The sequence below is a fragment of the Castor canadensis genome, chromosome 8 (genome assembly GCF_047511655.1).
Source record: "Castor canadensis chromosome 8, mCasCan1.hap1v2, whole genome shotgun sequence".
NCBI lineage: Eukaryota > Metazoa > Chordata > Mammalia > Rodentia > Castoridae > Castor > Castor canadensis.
Window position 1 is genome coordinate 139463172 of NC_133393.1, and position 26161 is coordinate 139489332.

Consider the following 26161-nt stretch of genomic DNA (forward strand, 5'->3'; position numbering starts at 1 on the left):
ACTTCCTGTAGTTGTTTCAAAGTTTCAGGTCTTATTTTAAGGCCCTTATTCCACTTTTGAGCTGATATTTGTACAGGGTAAGAGACAGGAATCTAGTTATAGTTTTCTGCATGATAGACAAATGGGTGTATGCTTACTAGTATGGTAATTTTTTTGGTTATTTGTTGCTGTTGTTTAAGACAGGGTCTTGCTATGTAGCCCAAGCTGGCCTCAAACTCATTATGTACCCCAGGCTGGAAGTTGTAATCCTCCTGCCTCAACCTCCAGAGTGCTGGGACTATAGGTATGTGCCATAACACTTGGTCATGCAATGATTATTTTAAATATCATTTGTTGGGTGCCTACCATATACCAGTGTGTGTCTCTGTGTGTATATGTGTGTGTGTGCTAGGTAAACATTTTATTTATTACTCTTACAATAAGCTTGTCAGGTAGACCAGCATGACTTTTTCCTTCTTTCCAGAATAAATAGCAGTTCAGAGAAATGGCCTTGCAGTAAAGGGGAAGCCAGGATCTGGATCACTCAGTTCTTTGCTTTTTTTACGACACTTCAGTAACTGTCAACCTTTATGACCTGGCAGGGGTTCAACCAACCGAGAAATCCATCCCAGGACATAAAAGGATGATAATGGTTTCTGACTGGCTGACTGGCAGGCAGCTTCTTCCCAATAACCCCAAATAGCCTATTTCAAAATAAAAAAGAGGCCAAGTGTGTCTCTGAGTGCTTGGGGCAGGGTGGGGTACATCCTGAGTTTGAAGTGATCCCAATTGATGAAAAGGATATTTTCCAAAATAATAAGTTGATTGTGATTTGAATTTTTGTGACACAAGAGCCTGGTACATCACTGCAGAGTTCTGCCTTGTTTCCTCTAAGTGTTTCCCAGCAAACCCACACATCTACCACCTCGGCTGAGATTTCTCTGTCCCTCCATCCCTCCAGATCATGGCATTAATAAATCAAAACCATGGAGTGCACGGAGAAGTTTTTTCTCCTTTGTTTTTCGAGTTAGTCTCAGGCTGGCCTTGAACTTGCGATCCTCCTGCCTCAGCCTCCTCAGTGCTGGGATTTCAGGAATATGACACTGTACCTGGCTTTAGGTACCCAAGAACTTGGAATTACTATCAGGATCGCTTATGTTCACTGAGGATAAATAGGTTGGGGATGATACAATAAGAAAATTTGGTAGCATGATTTTATTTCTAAGCAGCACCAACATTCCTTCTTAAGAATCTGTCAGTTGAACTAAATGAAGAACAACTATTTATCTACATCTTCACATAAGTTTAAAAGGGAAATTTAATTGAATATTTATCATCCTTACTTGCTAGTCTTAACAGACAATAGAGGATGACTTTCTCCAGCCTCTAAATACAAAATGAAGACTTTTGCACCTGAAGGCATCTTGGATGTCTATTTCTATATTTTAGACTAGATATGTGGACAGTGAAGCCCACTGGGCCATTTGTTGAAGGGTCCTTAACTGTAGAACCAGCACCTTCACTGAGGCTTTCTGATTCGAAATTGTATATGTAGTCCCAATCATCTAAGTCAGTGGGAATACGTAAGTACATAAGTGAAATGCTGGAAGAAATACACCAAACTCTGACAAATGTTACCTATAGGTAGTGGGGGAAATAGGTGATTGTAATGGTTTTATCCTTCTATACTATTTAAGCTTTTGAAGTTTTCTACTGTGAGTGTGGATTTCTTTTATACTTTGGGAAAAAAGAAACGTAATATTTAAAATCTGTCTCCAATCATTTTGAGGAAGTGGCACAAGATTCACACACTGAAAAATGTGAGCACATATATATAACATAGTCTGTAGACTTTCCATATGGGAAAGTTCCTAACCATGGTCTTTTCCAGCTCTGTGTTTCCCAGAAGTTCATTATCAGCCTGTAAGGAGTCCCAACCAACCAGATTGTGGGGACTTTGGCTCTCTCAGTTGCCAGTGTTCAGAGAGATCTGTGGCCTTAAAGCCCAGCCTTGCATCTTTTTGGTTGCCAGGTGACCACAGGCCATCCACATAAACGCATTCTGAATTAAGCTGCAGTTGGTGATGACTGATCACCCTATCTCAATTAAGCTAATCGCAGTAATTTTGGTTGCACTGCATGTAACCAAGTCTGTTTTGACAGGAAAATATATTGCTGGTGAAAAAATGGTGAGAGAAGTGGGCAGGGAGGAGGAGAAGAGGGGAAAATTAGGGAGAATTCTATAAGATACAAAATTATAACAGTACCCAAGTCTATATGCAATCTCTTTTCTTAAGCTCAGAAGTTTTCTTATTTTGGGGTGCTGATGGTGTGTGGTTTTTGTAGGAGGAGTTATGGAGAGAGGGTAACTATATAAAAAAAGTCTACTGAAAATTCTTCTAGACAGAGATACTTTGTTCATCATTTCTTGATATTGTAGGTGAGATTAAACCTCAGAAATGCCATCTACAGGCTAGCAAGAAGAGCACAGGTTTTAAAGTCAGATCACTGGCTGCAATACTAACTCATCCATTCACTAGGAGCATGACCTTGTGTTGGGCACTTTACCCCTTAGTGCTCAGTGCCTCATCAGGAAAATGAGATTGTTAATCATACCTACTTCACAGAGGCATGTGCCTGGAATTAGGCAATTATGTAGGGTGTCAGGTAAAGTTCCGAACACATACAGCTACTCAGAAAATGATGTGTTCATGCAAAATGGTGGGAATGCAAAAGCTGAGGCGTCTTGCTCAGATCATAAGGAGGATATACTCTGGAATGGGCCAGTGAGTCTCAGCACCAACACTTGGGCCTTTTAAACACCATCTTACCTTGCTGCTTGTGTTTCATTTAGGAAACTAACAAGAAGCTTTTAGCATTCTCTAAGTCCCATGCCAGCTGGGGCTGGGGGGTACATTATACAGGAGACCAGAGGTTCAAACTGGCATTCATTAAGTACTTATCATGCCTCTCCCACAGACATTGGCCAGAGAAGATTTGCAAACCACTAACTGAGGGGACGCCTCTTCCCTAGTTCCCTCTGTTTCTGGCCCTGCTAAGACCAAGAAGCCTGTTCCGGAAAGGATTTATGTACCTGATTGCCCAAGCCAGTAAGCTGGGAACCATTGTTCTACTTCACCCCTCCTTTCTTGCTTCACATCCAGTCATCAATTTCTGACAATTCTACCTTCCACATATCTGTCTGATCTCCTTACTTCATTTTTATTGCCATCGTTTCCTGTCTGGATTTCTATATCTACTCTCTAAGTAGCTTTCTTTGGCCCTCCAAGTACCTTCTCCAGTTGTCCACTTGTCTCCCTTTACTTCAGCCCAACTATACTAACAAAATGCAAATCTGATGAGGTCATTCTCTTTCTCAAAAACTTCAATGGCTCTGCCACACTTTTAGAAGAACGTCCAAAATCCTTAGGAGAGTCCACAAGGGCCTGTATGTGTGTTCAGCTCTACCATGAGCAACTCTGCTCCCAACTGTACTGGTCTTTCTCTGATTGCATAAACACACCATGTTCTTTTCCACATCAAGGCCATCACATTTTCTTCCCTCTGATGGGATCATCTTCAATCAATAAGCTATTACCAGTTCTTTCCATTTTGAGTTAAGATGCTATTTTAGAGACCCTCCTTGATTTCATTGGCTTCCTTCTCTAACACACTCCCTCAGCTCCTTGTGATCTTCTCTTGTCAGATGGTCATCACACTTGTTAAAAATGACAAAAGCACAGAAACCTGTTTGTCTTATTTATCACTGCATTTTCAGTGCATAGCACACTCAGGATACTCTGAATAGGAACTAGTAAAAAATTATGCAAAGCTTAGGAAAAAAAGATAAAATGAAATTATCATGTACCTTTTCAATGTCACCATAGATCATTGTCTTACAAGCTTACTGTGTGCTCCAGGGAAGCACGAATTTACTACTTACTAATTAAGATTCTTCAAAGTAAGTGCTGCCTTTTAGAAGATTGATAAGTCATGAACTATTTCAGGGTCATGTTGCAAATGGTCTCTGTCTAGTAGGAAGGGACATACTCATGATTATGGTTCATTGCCTGAGGAGACACTAATTGTGCTTCCATCTTTGTGATCTTATTCCAGCATTTCATTTTTCAGTCTATGCTTTGGCCCCTTGTATCTTTCTTTGACCATTTCTGTCATATTGTGGGTTCCCTCATTCATGAATGGAATGGATCTTTGACAGGTGTTCATTGTATACCTGCATGGCAGTTATGTGTTTAAGTGCTTGAAAATTATTCTTTGATAGAGCAATTTGATTGGAGTGAGATCAGTCTTTGGCCCCACAGGTGGGGGCAAAAGAAAGAGGAAAGAAGTGTTGGGAAACATTGACCTGTTCTTGGGGGAATGTGCTGGTGAATGGGAAACAATACCACACCGTGAAAGGTCAAAAAGTAGTTCAAGAGATCTGAAACACACAGAACAGTTTCGGGGCTCTGTACTCAAAGTACAAAACACACTGAGATAATTATCAACATTGACATGGACACGCAGTTCTTCCTACAGCAACAACACAAAAGCTGAAGCCTGGGGAGGCAAGATATAGGAGCTTTTGCCAGTGGGGAAAGGATGGGTAGGATGGTAAGGAAGCACTTATCAGGTAGAGGACACAACCTGGTCAATTTTGGAACTGGAATCATACACAACCACTTGGATTCTGCCTGCCCAATTCACAGTTGCTACCCCAGGTCCCTCCGGCATCACTCTGAGAAAAGTGACCACCCTTTCTCTCTCTACTCTGTTAGTGGTTGTCCCTGGAAGGCAGGAATCGTGTCTTATTTTATCACTTTAGCTCCCTTTCCCTTACCTATCCTAAAGCAGAGTTTACATACACTTCTGTCTGAGAGTCCTCATCTGAACATGAAAAGTACAACCCTCCAGGATGCTGACTAACAATCACATTAAAAATGCATGCATAGTCCACTGGCCTACAGCCCTTGCTCAAGAAGGGTAAACTATGCATGTCATTAGCTTAAGAAGAAAGGCAGAAGAGAAGGAGCAAGAAACAGGCTGGTAACAAAGGGAGGTAGTCAGGAGAGACAGAATGAAGTATAGCCATTCCGCTTTATTTTCTCACTTACCTAAAGCCCAAAGGCAGATACCCTATTACCCTCTGTTCCAGGATCAATCCTTCCTTTCCCTGATTTCTCAAAGTCACTGTTTTGATGGCCCTGGTATGTGATATTGGGTCAAATATCAGTGCATCCCGCCAAGGGCAGGGGTCAGGGGAGGAAGGGATCACAGTGACTGCAAAGGGACATTACAGAACAGAGGGTCCTTTGGAGAGGAACAGCCACTTTGCTTTTGGGCTGGTATCTGCTTGCAGTTCTCACAGTAAGGCCAGGCCTGTGGGGCCTGGAAGGCTGCAGGGAAGCACCCGGGAAGGTTTGCTCTGTACTTGGCCCCTGTTCCCAGGATCTGATGAAAATCCCAAGGAACAGAGAGAGCCTGGCGCCTTTTCTTCAGGGGACTGTGTACCTGATAAGTTGTATTTTTATGATAAAATTCATGACACTGAGAAGCAAGAGAGCCAAAGATGTGGTGTGGGTTGGCAAAGAGAAGTGAATTCCAGAGATTTAAGGTCAGCCAATTTGACTCTAAGAGAGCAGGAGAATACAGGGAAGGAAATGTCCCTATCTTTGGACTGGCTGCTTCTCCCACTGACCCAAATACTTAGGGAGTGAGGCCAAGGTAAGGGACAGAGGGTCAGGACAGAAAGATTCGGGATGGTGAGGAAGAAAGGTCCTGATGAGCAGACCCCATGTTTGTGTCAAGGTCGGTCGAACAGAAGCCTTCCTGAGAAAGGAGAACTCTTTGGAGATGCTTTATTTATAGGACCAACAGCTGAGCACCTCAGGCAGAGCTGTGTCAGAGCAGACATCAGAGCTCCACCATAGTGGCTTTTGCTACCCTTGGGCTCCATTGGAGTTGGCGGAATCATTGACTCATAGACAGGGAATCAAAACCTTCCAGCAAACTAGTGTAAAGATCAATTAGAGATAAATCAACATGGGTTGTAACACATGTGTACATGAAAGCAATGCTAAGAATCTCTCTGTATAGCTGTCCTTAACTCAACTAGCAAAAATGCTTTGTCTTACTTATTATGCTTATGTCTTTTCTTCAACAAAATTAGAGATAAGGGCAGAACAGGTTCTGCCTGGAAGCGAGGGGGGTGGGGGGGGAAAGAGTGGGGAGAGGAGGGCAGGGGAGAGAAATGACCCAAACGATGTATGCACATGTGAATAAATGAATAATTAAAAAAAAAACCAAAAACCTTACAGCATTACCTTTGGATTTAGTTTCGTTTGGGGTGGGAGGCTAGTTTTTTATTGGTTGTTGTTACTGTTGTTTTTGAGACAGGGCATTACTATGTAACTGGGGCTGACCTCAAACTCACCATCCTCCTGCCTCAGTTTTCCCAGAGCTAGGATTACAGACTTGTGCTACCACACCTGGTGAGACAGAGTCTATAAGTAATACTAGGGACCTTAAATATGATTTCTGCCCTTGGTTTAGAATAACTTAGTCTAAATTCACAAGAAAGAATCAAGGACAGGGAAGCCATGAGAAGTTCACATGAAGATGCACAGGCAAGAGCCTTCTCATACACAAATAGAAATGTTATTTTAGAAGAGTATAACAATACGTGACATTTTCTCTGTTTTGAAGTCTGGAGGACAGGAGGGAATTCCCTTGTTTCCGTTTATAAAATACTCATTTAAAAAAATATGTGATAGAATGAACAGAAAAATAGAAATAGCTAAAGATATAAAGGAACCTTCATTTTCTTCCCTGTGCTGTTCTGCACTTTCAAGTTCACTACCAGGGGTATAATGTTTGAATTGAATAAGCATGAATTGTTCATATGTTACAAGGGCAGCCTGTCCACTAAATAGTTCCCCCTTTGTTTTTATCCAAGGACCTAGATTTCTGACATCAGCAGGACTGTGTCTTTAGGAGTACCAGGTTAAGAGTCAAAGGAGGTTCTGAGGGTGTGGCTTAGTGGTAAAGCACTTGCCTAGCATGTGCAAGGCCCTGGGTACCATCCTCAGCACCACAACAACAATAAAAAAAAAAGGTCAATACAGCCAAGGCCAAGGCTTGGCCAGGTTCCTTAAAGAAGGCATTTGCCCTCACTGGGCCTCAGTGCATCTGTCTGTGAGATGGAAACCTCTGCTTTCCTTACAGAGAAGTGCTTTGTCAACAGTTAGGACCCACATGGTTGTGAGGAGAAAAAAGACTCCTGATGGAATGCAGACACTTCCCAGCACAGAACTACAGCTACACTAAACCCCTGCAAATGTAAACAGCTTCTGAGTCATTAAAGACAAGGGGGAACCATCTGTCTGGCAGAAAACAGAGAACACAAGGCCACAATGGTGCACTTCTCACCCAAGGTGGCCATTAGAACCCACCCTGAACCACAGCCTGGGCTGTTCCTCCCCAGGACCTTCTGCCCCAGAGAAAAGGGAATGAGAAGATTGCCCACCATGGTCCTCTATTGACAACTTGTTAAAGGACCCATGTCCTGCCCACAGGACATGAGGCCCAGTCAAGTTCCTCATTCTTGTATCTCTCACCCTCACACTTAAAGTACCAACCAGCCATTCCCACAGTGTCCAGACACTGGCAGGACCCTGAGTCTTTGCCTATATCATCCTTTCAGTCAAATGCTTGCCCTTTCCTCATCTGACTAGTGCCTGCCACTCAGATTTTAAGGTCCAGGTCCAATGTCACCATTCTCCACCAGCCCCTGCAGCTGGCAGAGTTGTTGATACACTTGATTCAAATCTGCATAAATGTACAAGCCAGTAATAGAAATGGTTTACATGTGTGTTTGTATATACATCCAATGATTATATAGAGGCAATAGTTTCCGGACAGTGCTTTATGTTTGCTCCAACAATAACAATGACTGTGATAATGATGACGACAATGATGTCTTGTTAATCTTCACTTCCTCAGCCCTGGCGTAGTAGAAACGCAATAAATGTTTGTTGAACAAATAAACATATTTCTCCAAGCTGACAATGGGGAAGAGGGAAGGGGAGGAGAGGAAATGAAAGAATCTCATTTTAAGGGCCATGGACTCACAGGGTGGTCTGCATCCAGTTCAGCTCCATAACTGAGAATCTGATTGGCAAATCTGTCCAGCTCTTGAATGGTCCTTGGAAACCAGGGCACTGCAACACAGAAGGAGCAGAGTCCTGATTAGATTGCAAGATGTGGCTGAAGGCCTCTCTGGCCAAAGTTTAAAGCACAGTATGAACCCCAATTAGTTAAGTTGATGGTGATAGCAAGTTGGATTCCACACAACCATTAAATTACAGGAATTGAAGTTAAATTCCATTTTCCTTGGAAACTGATTCTCAAATACATCCCAAACATAGTCTCTTTCCTGGAGATTTTCCTGAATTATCTCAAACTCATCCCCTAAGCCCTCCATAGCAGTTGTCTTTGATGATTTTCTCTAGCAGCAAAATATTACATGTAGCCCCCCAAATATAAATTAGATAAGATAAGAGCTGTTCTACTGCAAAAAAAAAAAAAGAACCCTACCTTCCCACCAGGTGTCCCAGGTACCTCAGAAAAATCTTTTGATCTCAAACTCAATCATAGAATCATGTTAGGCAGAGTGGTTGGCGTTGGGCAAATTGGGATTTGAAGATGCCAGTGGTACTTAAAACATTTGTGGACTTGCTTTTGAAGTCTCACAGGAAGACAAGAGATGGTATCTGAGCTGTGTAGTCTACAATGACAGGGTCCTGCAGAGAGAGGACCTCAGGGAGAAAAATGGGTGATACTACCCAAATTCCTATGGCTTAGAAAGAAGACACACTGGGTATAATTGTCCCAGGAACAATGTATAACTCCTATTGTACAGATGAGAAAACTAGACTCTGAAAATCTAAAAGTCTAATTAATTGGCTTAATATCAAACAGGGAGTAAATAGTGGAATTCAGAGAGCAAACGTAGACACGATGGAGGCCCTTGCAGTATGCCCAAGGCAACTTCTGTTTCCCCTGAAAGGAGGCCCAGGGGACAGAGGCTGACCTGCAACCAGCCCTGGTCTAGCTTAGAATCTGGGCTCACCTGCCTGCTATGCTCTCTGTGCCTCAATCCCTTCTCTGTAAAGTGCGAATGACAACAATAGGAAGGATACCCAATGGTTTTGGAAGCCTTGCCACGTGCCAGGCACTGGGCTTAGCACTTTTAGTGGAGTGTGCTTTGAGGCCTAAATGAGAAAGCAGGCAATAGCTACAGCATGTGTGGCAGAAAAGAACACATGTTCCATCTAGCGGCCAATCTGGGGAAATGATCTAAACCTGGCCATGCTCTAAACAGAAGCCTTAAGATAAGAATCAGCTGCATTCCCCCAAAACAAGAAGACAAAGAGAGCTAACCTGACCATATTCATAAACTCAACTCAGAACCTGATTCTGTACATCTGAGCTGCTTAAGCTCTCCACCACCCATGTCAATAAGGCAAACTAACACTGAGTGCTGGTCTAAATTCTTTTCCTATGTGCTGGGTACTCTTAGCGTCCCTGTATTACTGACAAGGAAGCTGAGGTACACAGAGGATAAGTGACTAATAAGGAAAAAAACTCTGAGATGTCCTAAATTTAATTGCCAGAGGGCAAGAGGAAAGGAAGAACAATGGGAGACTTAATTAGTAACAAGCAAAAGGTCAAAAGAATAGAAAACCATTTTACATTCTTGAATGTATGCAAAAATTTAACTCAAATCTATCATGCCCACCTCATCACACTCAGAGCTCTAACCAACCCAGAGGCCATGGTTGCTACTTCCCTGCTCTCTGTCATCCTACCCCTCTTATCTATAGCCAATGTAAGATCAATATATATAATGTATACTTCCTTCTCCAGATGTCCCACAACTGATGAATTGATTAGGAAAATGTGTTGTATGTATACAATGGAATATTATTCAGCCATAACGAAGGAATTATACTGTTTGCAGGTAAACGGATGAAACTGGAGCTCATCATGTTAAGTGAAGTTAAGCCAGGCTCAGAAGGACAAAGGGCACATGTTTCCCTCATGTGTGGGAGTTAGACTTAAAAGATAAAGGTATACATAAATATGTATATGATTTTATATACAAACACACACATGCACACATATATGTGTGAGAAAGGAAATAGAGAGTGAATGATATCGAAACACAATGCATCTGTGTATGAAGACAGTGTAACATAATGTACTGATGGATAATAGGGGAGCAAGGTGATGGAGAAAAAGAAATAGATGGGGTTAATCTGATCAAAGCATGATATCTACATGTCTGAAAAACCAAGGCAAAACCCCCTTAAACAATCAATATACACTTAAAAAATGAAGGATAGGAAGGTAAAACAGGTCCTGTCCAGAAGTGAGTACCAGCGGGAGGGGAAAGGTAAATGGAGAGGGTGGAAGAGGCAGAATATGGTGGATGTATTTTGTATTTGAGTCTGAAAATAAAACAATGAAACTTGCTGAAATTGTTCTAAGAAGGGAGGGATGAGGAAAAAATATGGAGGGAGTGAATCTAATTAAGATATATTGTAAGCACATATGTAAAGGTCACAATGCGCCCCCCTGTACAACTATTATATGCTAACAAAAAGAAGGAAAAAGTAAAATAAATAATAAACTTATGTTTAAAAAAAAACAAAAACAGAAGACTGATTTTTTTTTAGATTGGGCAGACATTTTTTCCAAGGACTTCCCAGTGTTGCTGCTGGCTGAGGAACTTATCCTAGAACCAGTCTCTAGGTGTCAGGAGTTCAGGTTTAACAGGGCCAAGTCAAGTACATACACTACTAGTGAGCAATAGAGTCAGGATTCAATCCAGCTGCCTCTCTAGTCCCTGCGTTGACCATGAATCCATCCTGCCACTTTGGAGAGGTGACAGAGCTACCTGCTTGGGAGGGCTGGCCATGGAGCATGGCTGCCTGAATGGCTCATTACAGTTTCTCACCCTAATGTTTCCATGGCCCTAAGACCCAGCCCAGTCTACAAGATTGGCTCAGTGTGAGTGGAAACAATACATACATGGTAGTTTCAGCTGATGTGTGGTACCACCTGCTATGTGCCAGATCATGTCCTCAACACTTTATCTATGTCACCTCCTCTATTCTCACAATGGCACCATTAGGTAAATAGTATTATTATCCTCACTTCACAGAGGGAGAGACTGAGGAACAGGGAGAAAGTCTACTGATGACCTCTTGCTCCCAATTACTCAGACCTTGGAGTCCCTTCTCAACAACTCAACACCACACTCTGGCAAGAGACCTGATTTCCCACCTCATCAACCAAACTTCTCCCCAAGCTCACCTTTCTTCCTGAGCCCAGCATTTGCCTTGTATCATGAACCTCTGTTATTAGCACTGGACATAGGGTCTGTTTCCCCATCAGGTTCAGCTTGGAAAAGAGCACCCCATTGTAGCCAGGCAGACCTTTCTTGTGTCTCCAAATGTTGCCACCAAGGACTTCAACAAATGGCCCCCACCTGCCTTCTTCTCCATGTGAAGCACTGTTGACAACCCACATCCTTACTTCTAAGCCACCCCTTCATTGCTCACTGACCATATCGCTCTCTCTCTCTCTCTCTCTCTCTCTCTCTCCTGAGAATCACCCATAGTTACAGCAGTAACAGCTACCACCAGAGATAGGACATGCCAGTGCTCCTCATTGCACTGCATCTGACCTGGGAACACTTAGACTAACAAAGTAGAGTCCACAAGCATGTACTGAGCACCTCCTACAGTCACCGAGGGGTGACTTTACCCTATGGTGCTTACATTCTAGTGGAGGGAGCATGAAATAACTAATAAATCACTTTAAATTTCCATTAATTCTGGGAAGTTCTTGAAGAAGAAGAAATCAGAGTAAGATGGAACTGATGGGAATGCTATTTTTAAAATTTAATTAAATTTTTCCATCTTCATTGAGATGTAATTAACAAAATTGGATATATTTAAGGGGCACAATGTAGTGATTTAATATATATTTATATTATAAATGATTATCACAATTAAGTTAATGAACACGTCACACTGTGTGTGCGGGGGATGAGGACACAAGACCTCTCAGCAATTTCAAAAATATATGTTATTATTATATGCTATACTTTAGATCTCCAGGACTTATTCATCTTATAACTAAAATTTTCTCCCTCCTCTCAACCCTAGCAACCACTCTCAGACACTGTGAATTTGGCCTTTTTAGATCTCATCCATCAGTAAGGTAATGCAGTGTTTGTTTTTCTATAGTGGACTTATTTCACTTAGCATAGTATCCTCAAGGTTAATAGTAATGGTTAAGAACCTAACCATAGAGCCAGATGGCCTATGCCTCTGTCTTCCTATCTGTAAAAATTGTGGTAATATTAATACTACAAAGCACTACTTTTTTGAGAACAATATGAGTTTAAATGAGTTAATAGATATGATTTGTTGAAAACAGTGATGGCACGTAGTAAATACAATAATAATTGCTCAGCTATAAGCTAATGGAGATGTGTACACACGACAAATACATTCTGAGAATTGCATTGTTAACCAGTTTCATCTTTGTGCAAACATCATGGAGGGTACTAACTGAACAAAGATGGCTAAAATATGACTAAGTGATATAATCTTTTTTTAAAATTTTTATTTTATTCATATGTGCATACAATGTTTGGGTAAGTGATATAATCTTATGGGATCATCATTATATATTGTTTCATTATTGACTAAAACATCTTTATGTGCTGCATGATTATGTATATATATACACAATTATATATATACAAATATCTATACAGTGATATATATACACACAATATATATACAAATATATAGTGATATATATACATATATACACAATATATATGTATTTGTTCTGTTCTGATCTTATTATAGCACAGAGATCAAGGGATTCCACACAAGCTGTAATGTATGCCACTTACTTTGCTGTGTAACTGCACATGGGTTTATATTCTCTCACTCAGAGCCTTAGTTTCTTTATCCATAAAATGGATTAAGTGATCATTCCATATTATTGGATAAACTAAATGCTATAGAAAATGTGGCATATCTTATCACAGTAACTCACTGTAATGCTAAATCAGTTTCCACCATGAGCACAACAAAGATGTTAATGATACAGAAGATAAGACAGGAGAAGGAAGGGAGGAAAGCAGAAAGAATAGACACTGGAGTGGGGAAGCTGGTTATCTGGATAACTGATATTAACAGGATCTCTGATTGTGAACCTCGATTGGATTCACTTGTTGTGGCAGTCCCTTTTGGGTTTATTATTCTGAGCTCTCTGGAATCCTATGAAGAATTGGCCAAAGGACCCATGAAAAGAAGCTTCCACTGTCAATGTGGCAACCTCCTTTGTTTTCTGGAAATATAGTCACTACATTTCTCATCCTGAAAATGCATCACTCCCAGCATTTCCCTTTCTTCTCTCACCAAAGAAACCACATGTTATACCACCATGGGCTGAAGCCCCTGTGCTCTGGCTGGACTGAGCTGTCCATTGCCACGATAGCCATCTCCCAAGTGAACACCAGAGGGCAGCAGAGCCAGTACGTTCCCAGCTTTGGGAAACTAGCTTTCCACCATCAACAGGAAAACACTAGTTGTGCCACATGGCTTAGTTCAGACCTCTTGGTGGAAAACAAACAAACAAACAAAAAGAACAATGGAGAACTTGAGAGAGTTTCAAAGACTACAAAAGACAAAAACCAAAGAAGCCCACCAAGCCCCAGGCCTTTGATCTCAGGACCTTGTCCCAGAGCCTATAAGAGACCCCAAGGCAGCACTATGAGGTCATGGGGTGTCCTTCTGAGTCCAGGGGCTTCTAATAGTTTCTGGGCCCCATCATTATCCACCAAAGGGCCCAAGTAAAGCCAGGATGGAGAAGTGACAAAGATTTTGGTTCCAAGTGTACTCTGCCACTTTATAACCTTGGCATTTTGAGCAAATTGCTTAACCAATTTGTTCCCATGATGACTATAATCATATGACCTTGAGAGGTGGGTGTAGATTAAAATGGGTTGTGCATGAACAAATGAATGGGGCTTAGAACAGCTTAACACACAGCAAGTGCTTTGTAAGTAATTGGTAGGTATCATTATTCTCATTGCTGTTATTACCATATAGGCCAAGTGATGAAGGGTGACAGGCCCAAACTCACTTCCTCCAGGCTGCAGCCCAGCCCTACTTTAATTAATCCCTCACCTCCTCCTCAGGCATGGCTTTTAAGGCTCTTGATCATAGTCAGTGTATCATTAGGAATAAAAGGACATCCCAGGTCGATTAAGAAAGAGAGTTTATCAACAGTTACCTTAGAAAACAGGGACATGACTTAAGGAAAGAGAACAGGGGACTGGAGGAGTCAAGGTTGTGAGGCCACTCAGCTTCTGGTTGTACAGTATGAAGGACAAGCAGTGTCAGGACACCAGGAGCTGAAGTCAGGAAGCTCACAAAGGACCCCCCAGACAAACAGCATCTACTTCCTTTGTACTGACACTCTCCGTGCCCAGGGCTGTACATCCTAGACCAGAAGCCAGCAGGCCTGAGCTCAAGTTTCATCTCTCCCAGCCACAAACCACTTGAATCTGAGCAAATTACCTGCTTCCCTAGAATCTGGCTTTTCATCTGTGAAATGGGTGAAACAACCGAGCCCTTGCTGCCTCCTTGGGTAGTGTGGGAAGCAACTGAGCCATAGCAAGTGGATCTGTGTTGTCAGTAACTATATTTGAACCTCAGCACAAAACCCAGAGTTGCCTGTCTGGCTAAGTAAATACAGTCACACAGGCCACTGGTGGCAGAGTCAGAGTCTACTCTTGTGTCCTCAACCTCTACATCCAGGCTCTTCCAGCTTTTCAGTTAAAAGCTTATAGTTACTTTTTTCCTCTAAAGTTACATTTTTTGAGAATTTTCTGTGCACCAGATACAGTGCTAAGCACTTTACTTCCATCATCTATTCCTCAAAGCTGCTGTAGGAGGTGGATATTGTTATTTCTGTTTGCTGATGGGCAAACTAAGATGAGGAGAGTCTTGCTCAAGATCTCCGAGCTTGCTGAGTCAAAATGAGAATTCTGCACCTGCACAGGTCACTCACAGGTTATGCTGGCATCTGTTCTCTCACCTGGAGATAGAAAGGAGGTGACAAATTAAAACAAGAGCCCAAAGCGGTTTGAAGAAGATCTCTGGACCTCTCCCTCCACCTTCCATGCCACTTCTGGATAGGAGCAGTAACTTTTTAACACCTACATTTGCCATATCCTTTCTCTTCTTTAGTGAAGATTGCCAGTCCCTCACAACCACCCGGGGTCTCACTCACAATGCTGGGAATACAGACTGACCCCAGTGACCCAGGCCTTCGTTTTGAAAAGTTAAATCAGATTAGCTCATTAATGACCTTGCCAAATACCTCAGTGGTGGGCTGGCCTCTCTGAGCCCCTCCGCAGGCTGCTGTGCTTGGGGTTAATGAATGACTGGGCTGGCTGGTGCAACAGAGGCTCTCTGTGAAGCCAGAGGCACTGGGGGGTCAGATCATTAATAAATATTGATTTGGCTCCAAAGGAAGCAGCCCGCTGGAGAGCTGGCCCTGGACACCCACGTTGTGGTCCCATTAAATCAGGGTCAACTGTTCAGCCCAGACACCAAGGGGTGGTTGGTTCAGGAGTGCTTTTGACCAAAGGCCCCCACAGGCCCGGCTGCAGCCTGCTTCCGGGCTGGTAGGTCAGAGCAGGCCCATTAAATTTACAGCAATTCAAGGGCCCAGCTGAGTCTAATCCAAGCCCCTCCCTCCAGACATTCACCAGCCCCAGGAGTTAGCCAACAAGGCACCCAGGCTTGCCTCCAGCCTGTCGCAGAGAGAGCAATAAATCCTCCATTTCTTATCCCAAAATAGAAGGATGTTTTTTATGCCAACTCCCAGGCTCCTGGATGTCTCCTCTGAGGCCAAAGCTCCCTGTCCTGCAAGGAAGCAGCCACTGTGTGGATCCTAGGATCCCCTGCAAAGAGAGAGGGGCTGGCTGCCTACAGTTCCAACTTGCATGAGAAGACCTTGGGGTCTTTTCTTTCCCTTAAAGGAACATCTACATTCTCTCCAGAGAAGGAATACCCTTTAGGAAGGTCTTGGCAAAAATGGATGAGCCAGAGGCTGGCTGACGGCCATTACCCTTGGCTAAAATCACGGTCAGGAATGGTGGGTTCAGGGCAAACCATCTTTTCTCTCTGTTCTCAAGTAAAATGAGAATCTGAGAACCAGATGACTAGAAAGATCTAGCACATGAAGAGTAGACATGTGTTGAATGAGTAGATGGAAAGAGTAAATGAGTAGGAGTGAAATTATGAATAAATAAAAGCATGACGTGACAGGCTGGCTATCTATTTCAGTCATCCCCCTAAACTGAACTATCCTCCTAATATCCCTTCTAAAATGCCACATATCTCATTAAAATGTATGTTTTTGGTGGGTTGCCCATTCTTATCCCCAAATATCCAATTCTGTCTTCTGAGAACTCACACTGCATTGAGATCTACTGACCTGTCATATAAAATTAGGGTTACTGTCTACTGACATTGAGTTGAAGCTTCACTCACATATTGCTGGTCTTACTCCAGAGATCTGGCCTGGCCCTGCTCCCTCTCCTCGCATCAGCTGAGTTCAGTTGGGCTCGGTACACTTCCAAACTATACTCCTGAGGCATGTCACACTTCCCCATCACTGCCATTTAGTGATGATATATTATAGGACACTTGAGTTCAGGTACCACACCTGTCTTTTTCACTACTACATCTTGTTATGTGGCTGACCCTGAATGACATGAATGAATGAATTGAATTAGGGTATAAATGAAAAGGTGGAAAAGTTGATTCTGATTTTGAAAAGAAGTAATGAGAGAAGGAAGAGAATCCAATAGGCAGGACTTTAAAAAGTAAGGACCACAGCATTTCTAAAATGCTAAGGAAAGAGAGATTATGGTGTTAAATGTCATAAAAATGTCAGGGAGAATGGAAATAAAATTTAAAAGGCTATTCGTTTTGAGAATGGGTGTTATCAGATAATATGAGAGAAAGGAAGAGAAAATGGAAGAAAAGAGGGAGGAAGAGGAAGAGGATGGAAGAAGACTAGAAAAGACAAAAAAAGGAGGGAGGAAGAAAACCTGCATGAGAAGTTGGCTTCTTGTCTCTACTATCTGTTATGCCAGTGCTGTCCCATAGGATACACAGCTAATTGCATAATATCACACACAGGAAGAAATACATGGAAATGGAAAATATTTGTGGGGCTCTCAAGTAATCCCACAGATGCAGTTGTCTCCCTGACTACTAGGCAATGCTAGCCCCAAAGAGGGAGGGCTGCCAACAATTACCTATGTATTATCATCTGCTAGTGTCCATATTCATAGAGTTGGTGGAGACGATTGATCTGTGATTGGCTGAGGTCATGGACCACACATCTCTTGCTGCTGAGGCCTAAGAATATGGGAGACCAGTGACTTACTCAACTCAAGCAAGTTCAGTTCAGTTCTTCAAATGCCCCAAGGTCTAGGTAATCTCACATGATCCCTTCCATGAACAATGAGAAGTATGAGGGTGGGTCTTAGCTCCATGTTACAGGTGGGGAAGAAAGGCTAATTGTTCATGGAAGGGGCTGAGTAAGGATCCAAGCCTAGCTGACAGTGTACAAAGTGGGGATTCAAATTTTGGCTCTTGACTCTAAATTTATTGCTCTTTTTGAGTCATGGTGATGCTCCTCAATCCAGCAAGAACAGCAAATTCACATTCAGTTGCAATCATTTCATACCCTCTTATTACCTCATTTATTTCAGGGACACACCGGTCACACAGAGAGAAGGTGTTCTCAGTCTAATTCCTTCTAACTTTCACAATGGTCAGATTGACCCAAATAGCATGCAGTAGTGGTTTTTTTTTTTTTAACAAAAGATCAAGAGTTTGGGGACTGTGGACCCTGCACAATCATAAGAATCATTGTGCATCCTGATGAAAAGAGTCAAGGATAAGTTTATTGACAACATGGACCCTACCTGCCAAATTATGCAAATTATATCATAGAAACCACAGTCACACTGGTACCCAATATCTACATTTTCAGATGGGAAAAGGGAAGCTTAAAGAAACCAAGCAATTTGGTCAAACAGCTACATCCCAGAGACTGAAGTGGAGCAATGAAGATTTCAGAATCCTTGCTGCCTTGCAAATTTACCTCTGTCTTATTTCCTAATATTAAAAATAGGAATAATATTATCTGCTGGCTCTAGCTATGGGCAATGAGACAATCTAATGGGAATTATTTTTAAAACTGGATATAAGTGAGGAATTCTTCCTGGAGCCTGTTTAGAATTTTATGATCTTTAGCATGAAGTATCGTAACCTGGTCAACTGGACAGGCTTTTGAAATAGCATTTGCTTAGAATTTTCTTTGCCAATGAATAGAGCTTCCCCTGACATACTGCAGGGAAAAGCAGATACCAACAAAACTAAGAGGTTGTGCTTCTAACACCTGAGTTGGTGTCACTTTCCCTTGAATGGGTTTATCCTTCCAGTTAAGGATCATAATAGGAGGACAGATGAAATGAAGCCACTGCCCTAGTTGCCAGGACCTAGGGCTAGCTACATCAACAAGCCCAGTGAGCATCTGGGTGAAAACTGAAAATGGAAGTCCTTCTCTTGTGTGTTTTACAAGCCTGCAGATAAGTGGTCTCCTGCAGACTTGGGAACACAAGCATCTAGCGTCATGGCCATGCGCAGCACATACAAGACAAAGCAAAATGCACAGAAGAAAGTTTAGAGCCAAGAACAGGACAAGGAAGACAGAAATAGACTACACAATCAGAGGAAGTAAGAGAGGAAAGAAAGGCAAGGTGGCAGGAATGGTGAAAGCTCCAACCATCTGAATCACCCCTCTGCCCTAAGTAGTTTTTCTCTAAAGATTCTTAACTCTTTGGCAACCATGTCTCCTTTGAAAAACCTTCTCTTTTAAAAAATATGCATGTACACAAATGTGCATCTTTTTGGCCACAATATCAGGGAGTTTTCCTTTAAGGAATCCTATCTCCCCCCTCCAAAAAAGAAAAGAAATCAAAATGATTTGAAACATCAGTCTTATTTCAGCAAAATTCTTCAGAGCAACAATATAAAGTAGAAAATAGGAGGATACTGGTGGGGGAAGGGAAGAAAAAAGTAAAAAGGTGCTGCTTTTATCTTCTCACAATAATCATAAGTGTTTCTAGGCCGAATAAATATAAAAGAGATGACAGAGAGTTACATACTCACATCCATACACACACACACACACACACATACATAGACAAACAGGTAAGTAGATACATAGACAAAAGATAGATCGATAGACAGATAGATAAAAGCAGAAATATACATACAAACACAAAAATACATAGATAAACAAGCAGATAGACAGATACATAAATATATAGAGAGACGGACAGATAGCCAGCTATCCTTTCTGTTCTGCGTAGAATATACAATTTTACTAGAAATCTGCATTCACTTTTCTTTCACACAAGGACCCTTATAATCACCAATAGACATTTCCATTTGCTCTTGGAAAATATCTTCAAAAAGATAAATTTCCCAAAATTTATCAAAAGATGTCCCTAGACTTCTGTCTACCCAAGATACTTTGTCCGTCTGCTTCCCCTGGTTGCAATCTGTCTCCATGTAGGCATTTTCCATCCCCCACTCAATGCAATGTCATGCAGAAGACTCAAAGGAACAGGTAAAAGGATTAGTGGATTGATTGCTGGCTGATATTAATGCTCTTTCATGTAGGGTTGAAGAAGGATTTGAGGTCATCAGGAGAGACGGTAGCAGAATAGACTCAAGTATTGAAAAGACTCTCTGGACTAAAATCCTATTAAACTCCCATCAGCTTCTCCAGGAGGCATTTGAGAAGGTTGGGGTTTCTTTAACATGTCACCATAATTAACCTTCCTTCAAGCTGTTTTAGGTGGGGAACTTTAGCAATTAAGAAACTGAAAAACTTTCATTTTCTATCACCCACATGGCTTTCTGAATAGTTTAAAAACTAGAGTGGAAAGTGGTTTAGCTTAATTGATTTGAGGGGTTCAGATCTCCCACTTGAACCTGCTGTCAGACTTGCCCCTGAGATCTGAGCCCCTCATTAAAAAGGGCATTTTGTCCACAGAAAGAATCAAAGGTTCCGACCTACTCCAATGCTTTTCTTCCTCTGTTCATTCTCCCACTGAGTCCTTCAGAAAGAGCAACTCTGCAAAGGGACAGTTGTTTCCCCTCAAAAGCTGTCCTTCTGGGCCCAGACTTCAAAATCTACCACTGAAACCCAAAGGGTTTCAGGCAGGTGTCATCCCAGCACCCATTGTTTCCCTGGCAGTTATTTGGTTACAAGTAAGTTAATGTCAGGTAGGGGCAGCCATTGTAGGATGGGTGACCAACCATTCCAAGAAGTAAGGGACACAAAACACATGTGGTTTTAAAAGATAAGTTTTCTCTGTTTTTGCTTCATGAGGTCTCCCTGATAGCATCTGTCCTTCTCCTGTATTTACCTGAGTGTCTTATTCTCTTATCAGCCTATGAGCTCCTTAGGAACAGCCACTCTTTCTCTCTCCAGCTGCTAGCACGGAGTGGTGATCATACAACCTTACCCATTACCACATAGAATTCCCTCTGTGCCTTAAGGCAAGTCATGGCCTCTGTTTTTACAATGAAAAATTAAGGAGTCTGTAGGGCTGCATGACCTCTGAGGTCACATTCCAGTTCTTGAAATCTTTGAAAGAGTAGTTATGTACAGGCTGGCTATTTGTGGCTCCTACACCCATGTGGTGATTTACAATAACAATGGTGATAATAGTAAGAATAGAGAACATCTATTAAGCCCTTATCCATGCTCTGCTCTGTTCTTACTGATACATGAGTATGATTTCATTAATCCTGTATGGTAGAGGCTCTTGTTACTCCCAGTGGATACAATGGGAGACTTTGGAGCCAGTGATTTGCTCAAAGTCACACCAAGTGTGGTACGCCCTGGTTCCGGAAACTGGGCTCTTAACTATTGCCACTAACAACCTCCTTTTAGAGCCTCCAGTTCAGGCTATAGCCCTCCGTACATGCAGCTGGTACACATACATCTTCTTTGCTCCCCAAGGGGTGTCTGCCTGCCTGTCAATTGCTTTGATTTCCAATCCCAGAGCCCCAGCTGGCCTGGCCTCCACCTGCTCCAACCAGAGGCGCAGCTTATCCCCAGGATCCAGCAGGCCCTTTGTCCTGAGGGCCTGCAGCTCCTGTTGGGAGCAGGTGGCCGGAAAAGCAGGAAAGGACAGGCATCAGGGAATCCGCCTGGAAGGCTGAAGGGGAAAGAAGGCAGAAGGGACTGAACTGAGGAGAAATTCTGAGTGTCCACCCCCCAAAACCTGAGCCCATTTACATGGCTGTCTACTGTAGGCAATGGCAGATCAGAGGGTAGGCTCCCTGTCTGAATTATACCTACATAGGACAAAAGGACCTTGGGACTGCCTTTTAGAAAGCATTTAAGTGGCCATTTTACAAAATGGATCTTGTCTCATTTTAAGACATCTGTGCCTGTTAAAATGTTATTTTTAAAATTATGTTTAATCCACACATAAGAACTGTACTTATTGTTAGCATGATGAAGGTCCTTTGTTTAATTACTAGCATGATAGAGAAAGAGAGAAAGGAAGGAAGGAAGGAAGGAGAGAGAGGGAGGGAGAAGGAAGGTCTGTATATATTTATAAGGTACCATGTGATGTTTTCACTCATGCATAAATCATGTAATGTTCAAATCAGAGTAAGCATATCTATCTCATCAAACATTGATCCCCTTTTTTACGCTGTAAACATTAAACAAAACTTTTCTTCTAGGTTTTTTTGAAAAGTATATCATTGTATTTTTTTGTTATTTAGTCACTTACTGTACAGTAGAACACCAGTACTGGGAATGTAATACGCTATCAGCTTAAGGTACAAATGTATTTAGTTTCTATGCCTTAAAAGTTTATTTGCTTAAACAGGGGTGTAGAAAGAACACTAGGACTTAATTCTCTTATCTAATGATAACTTCATGCCCAGTGACCAATTCAGCTATTTGTGCTTGAAATCCTCTTAACCTAAAGTTGACTTCAGTGTTTTAGAAAGAAACTTCTGATTTTATAGTAGAAAAACGATTTAAAAACAAGTTCATCTTTGCATTCACACTTACCCAAATGAACTGAAAACTTAGTCCATATCAAAAGCTGCACATGAATGTTTATAATAGTTTTATTCATAGTCAGTCACCAAAAATTAGAAGCAACCAAGATGTCCTTAGATTAGGGGAATGGGTAAACAAATTCTTATAAAGTGCACATAATGGAATATTATTTAGCACTAAAAGAAATGAGTCATCAAGTCAAGAGAAGACACAGAGGAGCCTTAAATGTGTACTGCTACATGAAAGAAGCTAGTCTTTAAGGCTGCATGCTATGGATTCAAACTACATGACATTCTGGAAAAGGAAAAACTACACAGACACAGTGAAAAGATCAGTGTCTGAAAAGAGTGAAAAGAATGTGGGTGTGAAGGAGGGAGGAATAGGTAGAGCACCAGGCATTTTTAAGACAATGAGATTATTCTGTGTGACACTGCAATGGAGCACACACCACATTATACATTAGACCCAACAGAACTGTACAGCACAAAGAGTGCTTTTGAATGTAAACAATGTACTTTCATTTGTAAGAAGGAAAGAGTATTGGCTCATCACTTACAAATATGTACTGCCCAATGCAAGTTATTGATAGGGAGAACCAGGAATGGGGAGAGAAAAGACATATGGGAATTCTCTGTATTTTCTGACAATTTTTGGTAAACCTAATACTGCTTTAAAAAAATAAAGTCTACTAAAAATAGATCATCTGAATAAGCTTTGGATTCTTATTTCACTATATGCTTATTAGGCTAATCATAATCATAACCATAACTACATCTTATTTAGCCAGCCCTTAAATATGCCAAGCACTATTTTTGTATGCTCTTATTTAATCCCAGCAAAAGTTGTATAAAAAGTTGAGGTCTGAGCAGTTAAAGGAACTTGTCAAAAGTCTCAAAGTCAATACATGGAGGAAGTAGGACTTGAAACCAAGTCTATCCAACCCTAAGCCCATACTTAGAATCACTACACTCTATTGTTCTTCTCCTTTCCAGGTGACAGCAATGGTCAGTAGTCAGTAAGTAGATAATGGGACAAAGCAAGTCTTGACAACTCCTGTAGTTAACCATCCACTCACAATTATTTGCTATATAACAATATTTGCACTTAACTCAAAGAATATAAACATAAGTAAAAGAAACTCCCTGTCCACACAGAGCTCACAATTGGATAGAAGAATCAGATAAGGAGGTGGATGATGATAATAAAAACTCTAGAACCAAGGATCCAGGCACGTTCAGGTCCAGATTGAGATATTATAAGATGGACTTTGGCACAGCCCTCTGGAATGGAGATAATTAGGCAACTTGTCTTAAAGTTGCTTTATATACAACCATAACACCCTAACCATCCAACCTCTAGAGATGGAAGATTGGCAGTATGATAACCCTGGAAGGAAATAAACATATAGAAATCGAAGCAACAGAAAGAAAACTACTAAGATTAAAAAAAAATGAACCAATTTATTAAATGTCTGTGACATGCTGGGCTTCTTTCTAGGCCCCTGATCTATATCTTCTCAATCTCCACAACCATCATCCAGAGTATATATCCTTTGTGCTGATATTTTATAAAGACAGTATAGAGTCACTTGTGTGATAATACTCCTCTGGTTCTTACCTGTGTCTTTCTCCTTATCTCGGGAAAGCTCATGGACCGTGGCACCGATGTCATGCCTCAGGATCTTGATGATGCTGGCCAGAGCAGGCACACTATGCTTATCCAGATTGATGAAAAATTCATACTCATCTTTGTTTAAACGAGAAGGTCTAGATTCAATGTGAGTCAGGTTGATGTCATTCTCCTAGAAGAGAGAATAGTCATTGGGACTAACAGAGGCAAAAGATGCAAAACCAGAACAAAACATACAACACAACAACATGTAGAGCTGAGGAGTGGGATTATTCTTAAGTGACAGAGAAAAAGTTCCTTAATTTTGAAAAAGTTGCTTACTTTTTCTTCTGTAAAACAAATACCAACTGGAAAGAGATGGGAGAAGTAATTCAAATGTCACAGAATTTAATCACATGGAAATCTGGTATCGAACTAGAATTGCCACCATAAGACTTTTTATTTAAATATCTAGAAGAGAGGTTACCAAAAATATTAACACAGGAAAAGCTCCTTTCTCAAGTGAAATAAATAATATAGAAGAAATAAATAATATAGAAGCAATATTTTGTTTGGACCTTTTCCTCAGGATTCAGACTTACTGGTTTTACATCTAAGTTCTACATTATGTTAGCTATGAGACTTTAGATGATTTACATTCATGTTTCTACTTCCTTAGTTTTCCAATCTGTAAGTGGGCAGTCTTAATGATACCTGCTGTATGGTTCTTTTGGGACACTGGACAAAATTATATAAACATATACATACAATGCAGGTCAAGGGTAAATACTCAGCAAAAATGATACAATTTATTTATCTATATATATCCACAGATGTGTGCTTGGTGTTGATTAATGACCAAAACTAATAAAGATGCTTTCCTTTATAAAGACTACATTCAAGTTGAGGGGACATGAACAACAAACATAAAGGATAACTAATTTATGTATTATTTTATAGTGATAAGGGATAAGGAAAAACACAAGTCAAAAAAGGGTAAAGAGGATAGAGAGTCCTGAGTTAGGAAGAGAGTGCACAGCAGTATTTAATAGGGTAGACACATGAGGCCTGTTGAGAAGATAAGACTTTTGTTCTGTACTAAGAGTTCACAGACATGAAGGTCCTATTGTAACCGTGTGCCTCTCCTTTTGAAGAGATAGTCATGAGGCCAGGATGACCAGAGAAGAGGAAGTTAGAGGAAATAACAGAAGTAGTTGAAACAATCCCAAGGGTGGAGGCCAGTTATACAGATTACGTTATGGAATGTGGCTTTGATTCTGAAAGAAATAGAAGTCTTTACAAGTCATCCAATAGACCCATCAAAACTTGCCAGGCAGCCATTGTTGAAATCTAGGTGGGATATGATGGTGGCTGTACCCAAGATAGTGAGGGTGAAGGTAGTCAGAAGAGGTTATATTCTGGATACTTTATGTAATTTCCTCAAGGGACCAAAATTAGCAAGGCACATGAGAAAGATCTGTGGGTGACAAATCTAAATCAGGTCCATTATATCCCATTCTAAACTCAGATTTGATTTTGATTCACTAGGTGACTGAATGAGGATTTCAGAAATCCAAGGAGAAGAACAAAGCACCAAATAAGGCCCTCATATCTCCCTGGAGAGTATCTTCTTAAATCAAATATTGTAGGCCAAGCTAGGTACTACAGTAATGCAAAGATGAAGAAAATATTCCTGATAGAGTTTCTGAGATGGCAGAGGACTAGAAGCTTTCTCCATTTGACTCTGTGACTAAGAGTCTGGAGAGCAAAGAAGAGACTAAATACAGAAGAGCAAGAGAGAGGAAGAACACTGAGAACAACAAAAGAGTAACAGAATAGCTAAAGAATATGGGGAAACAGAAAGACAGCAGAGTAAGTTTGTGGTTCCAGCCTTTGCTCCAGCCCCAAATCCCCTAGAGGGAGGAGAAGTTGAAGCCTACACCTCAAGATAAGCAGGCAGCCTCTTTGACAGACTGGCAGACCTAGCTGTGAGACCAAAACTACACTACCTGCAAACCCTAATCCCAGCACAGGGAGATGACGTGAAGGTGATTTCCCCAGCACAACAGGCCTACAGCATACAAGACAACCCTTCATTCCCCATACTTCACATTGCTGTGGCAAGATGCCATCTGCAAAGAGGGCCTCCCAGTCATGACTGAGGTACTGGTAGAGTGCTGGTGGCTCACACCAGTAATCCTCCTACTCAGGAAGCAGAGATCAGGAGGATCACAGTTCAAAGTCAGCCCTGGGTAAGTAGTTCCTGAGATCCTATCTCGAAAATGCCCTACAC

General features: G+C 41.4%; 1 protein-coding gene across 1 annotated transcript in view; it reads right to left on the minus strand.

Moving 5' to 3' along the window:
• Pah (phenylalanine hydroxylase) overlaps nt 1-26161 on the minus strand; it is an 82570-nt gene that overhangs the window by 19571 nt on the left and 36838 nt on the right. The window contains exons 3-4 of the mRNA XM_020181087.2: nt 23878-24061; nt 8110-8198 (exon numbers count right to left, since the gene is read on the minus strand). Of these exons, the coding sequence (XP_020036676.1) occupies nt 8110-8198; nt 23878-24061 (273 nt within the window). The remainder of the gene's footprint in view (nt 1-8109; nt 8199-23877; nt 24062-26161) is intronic.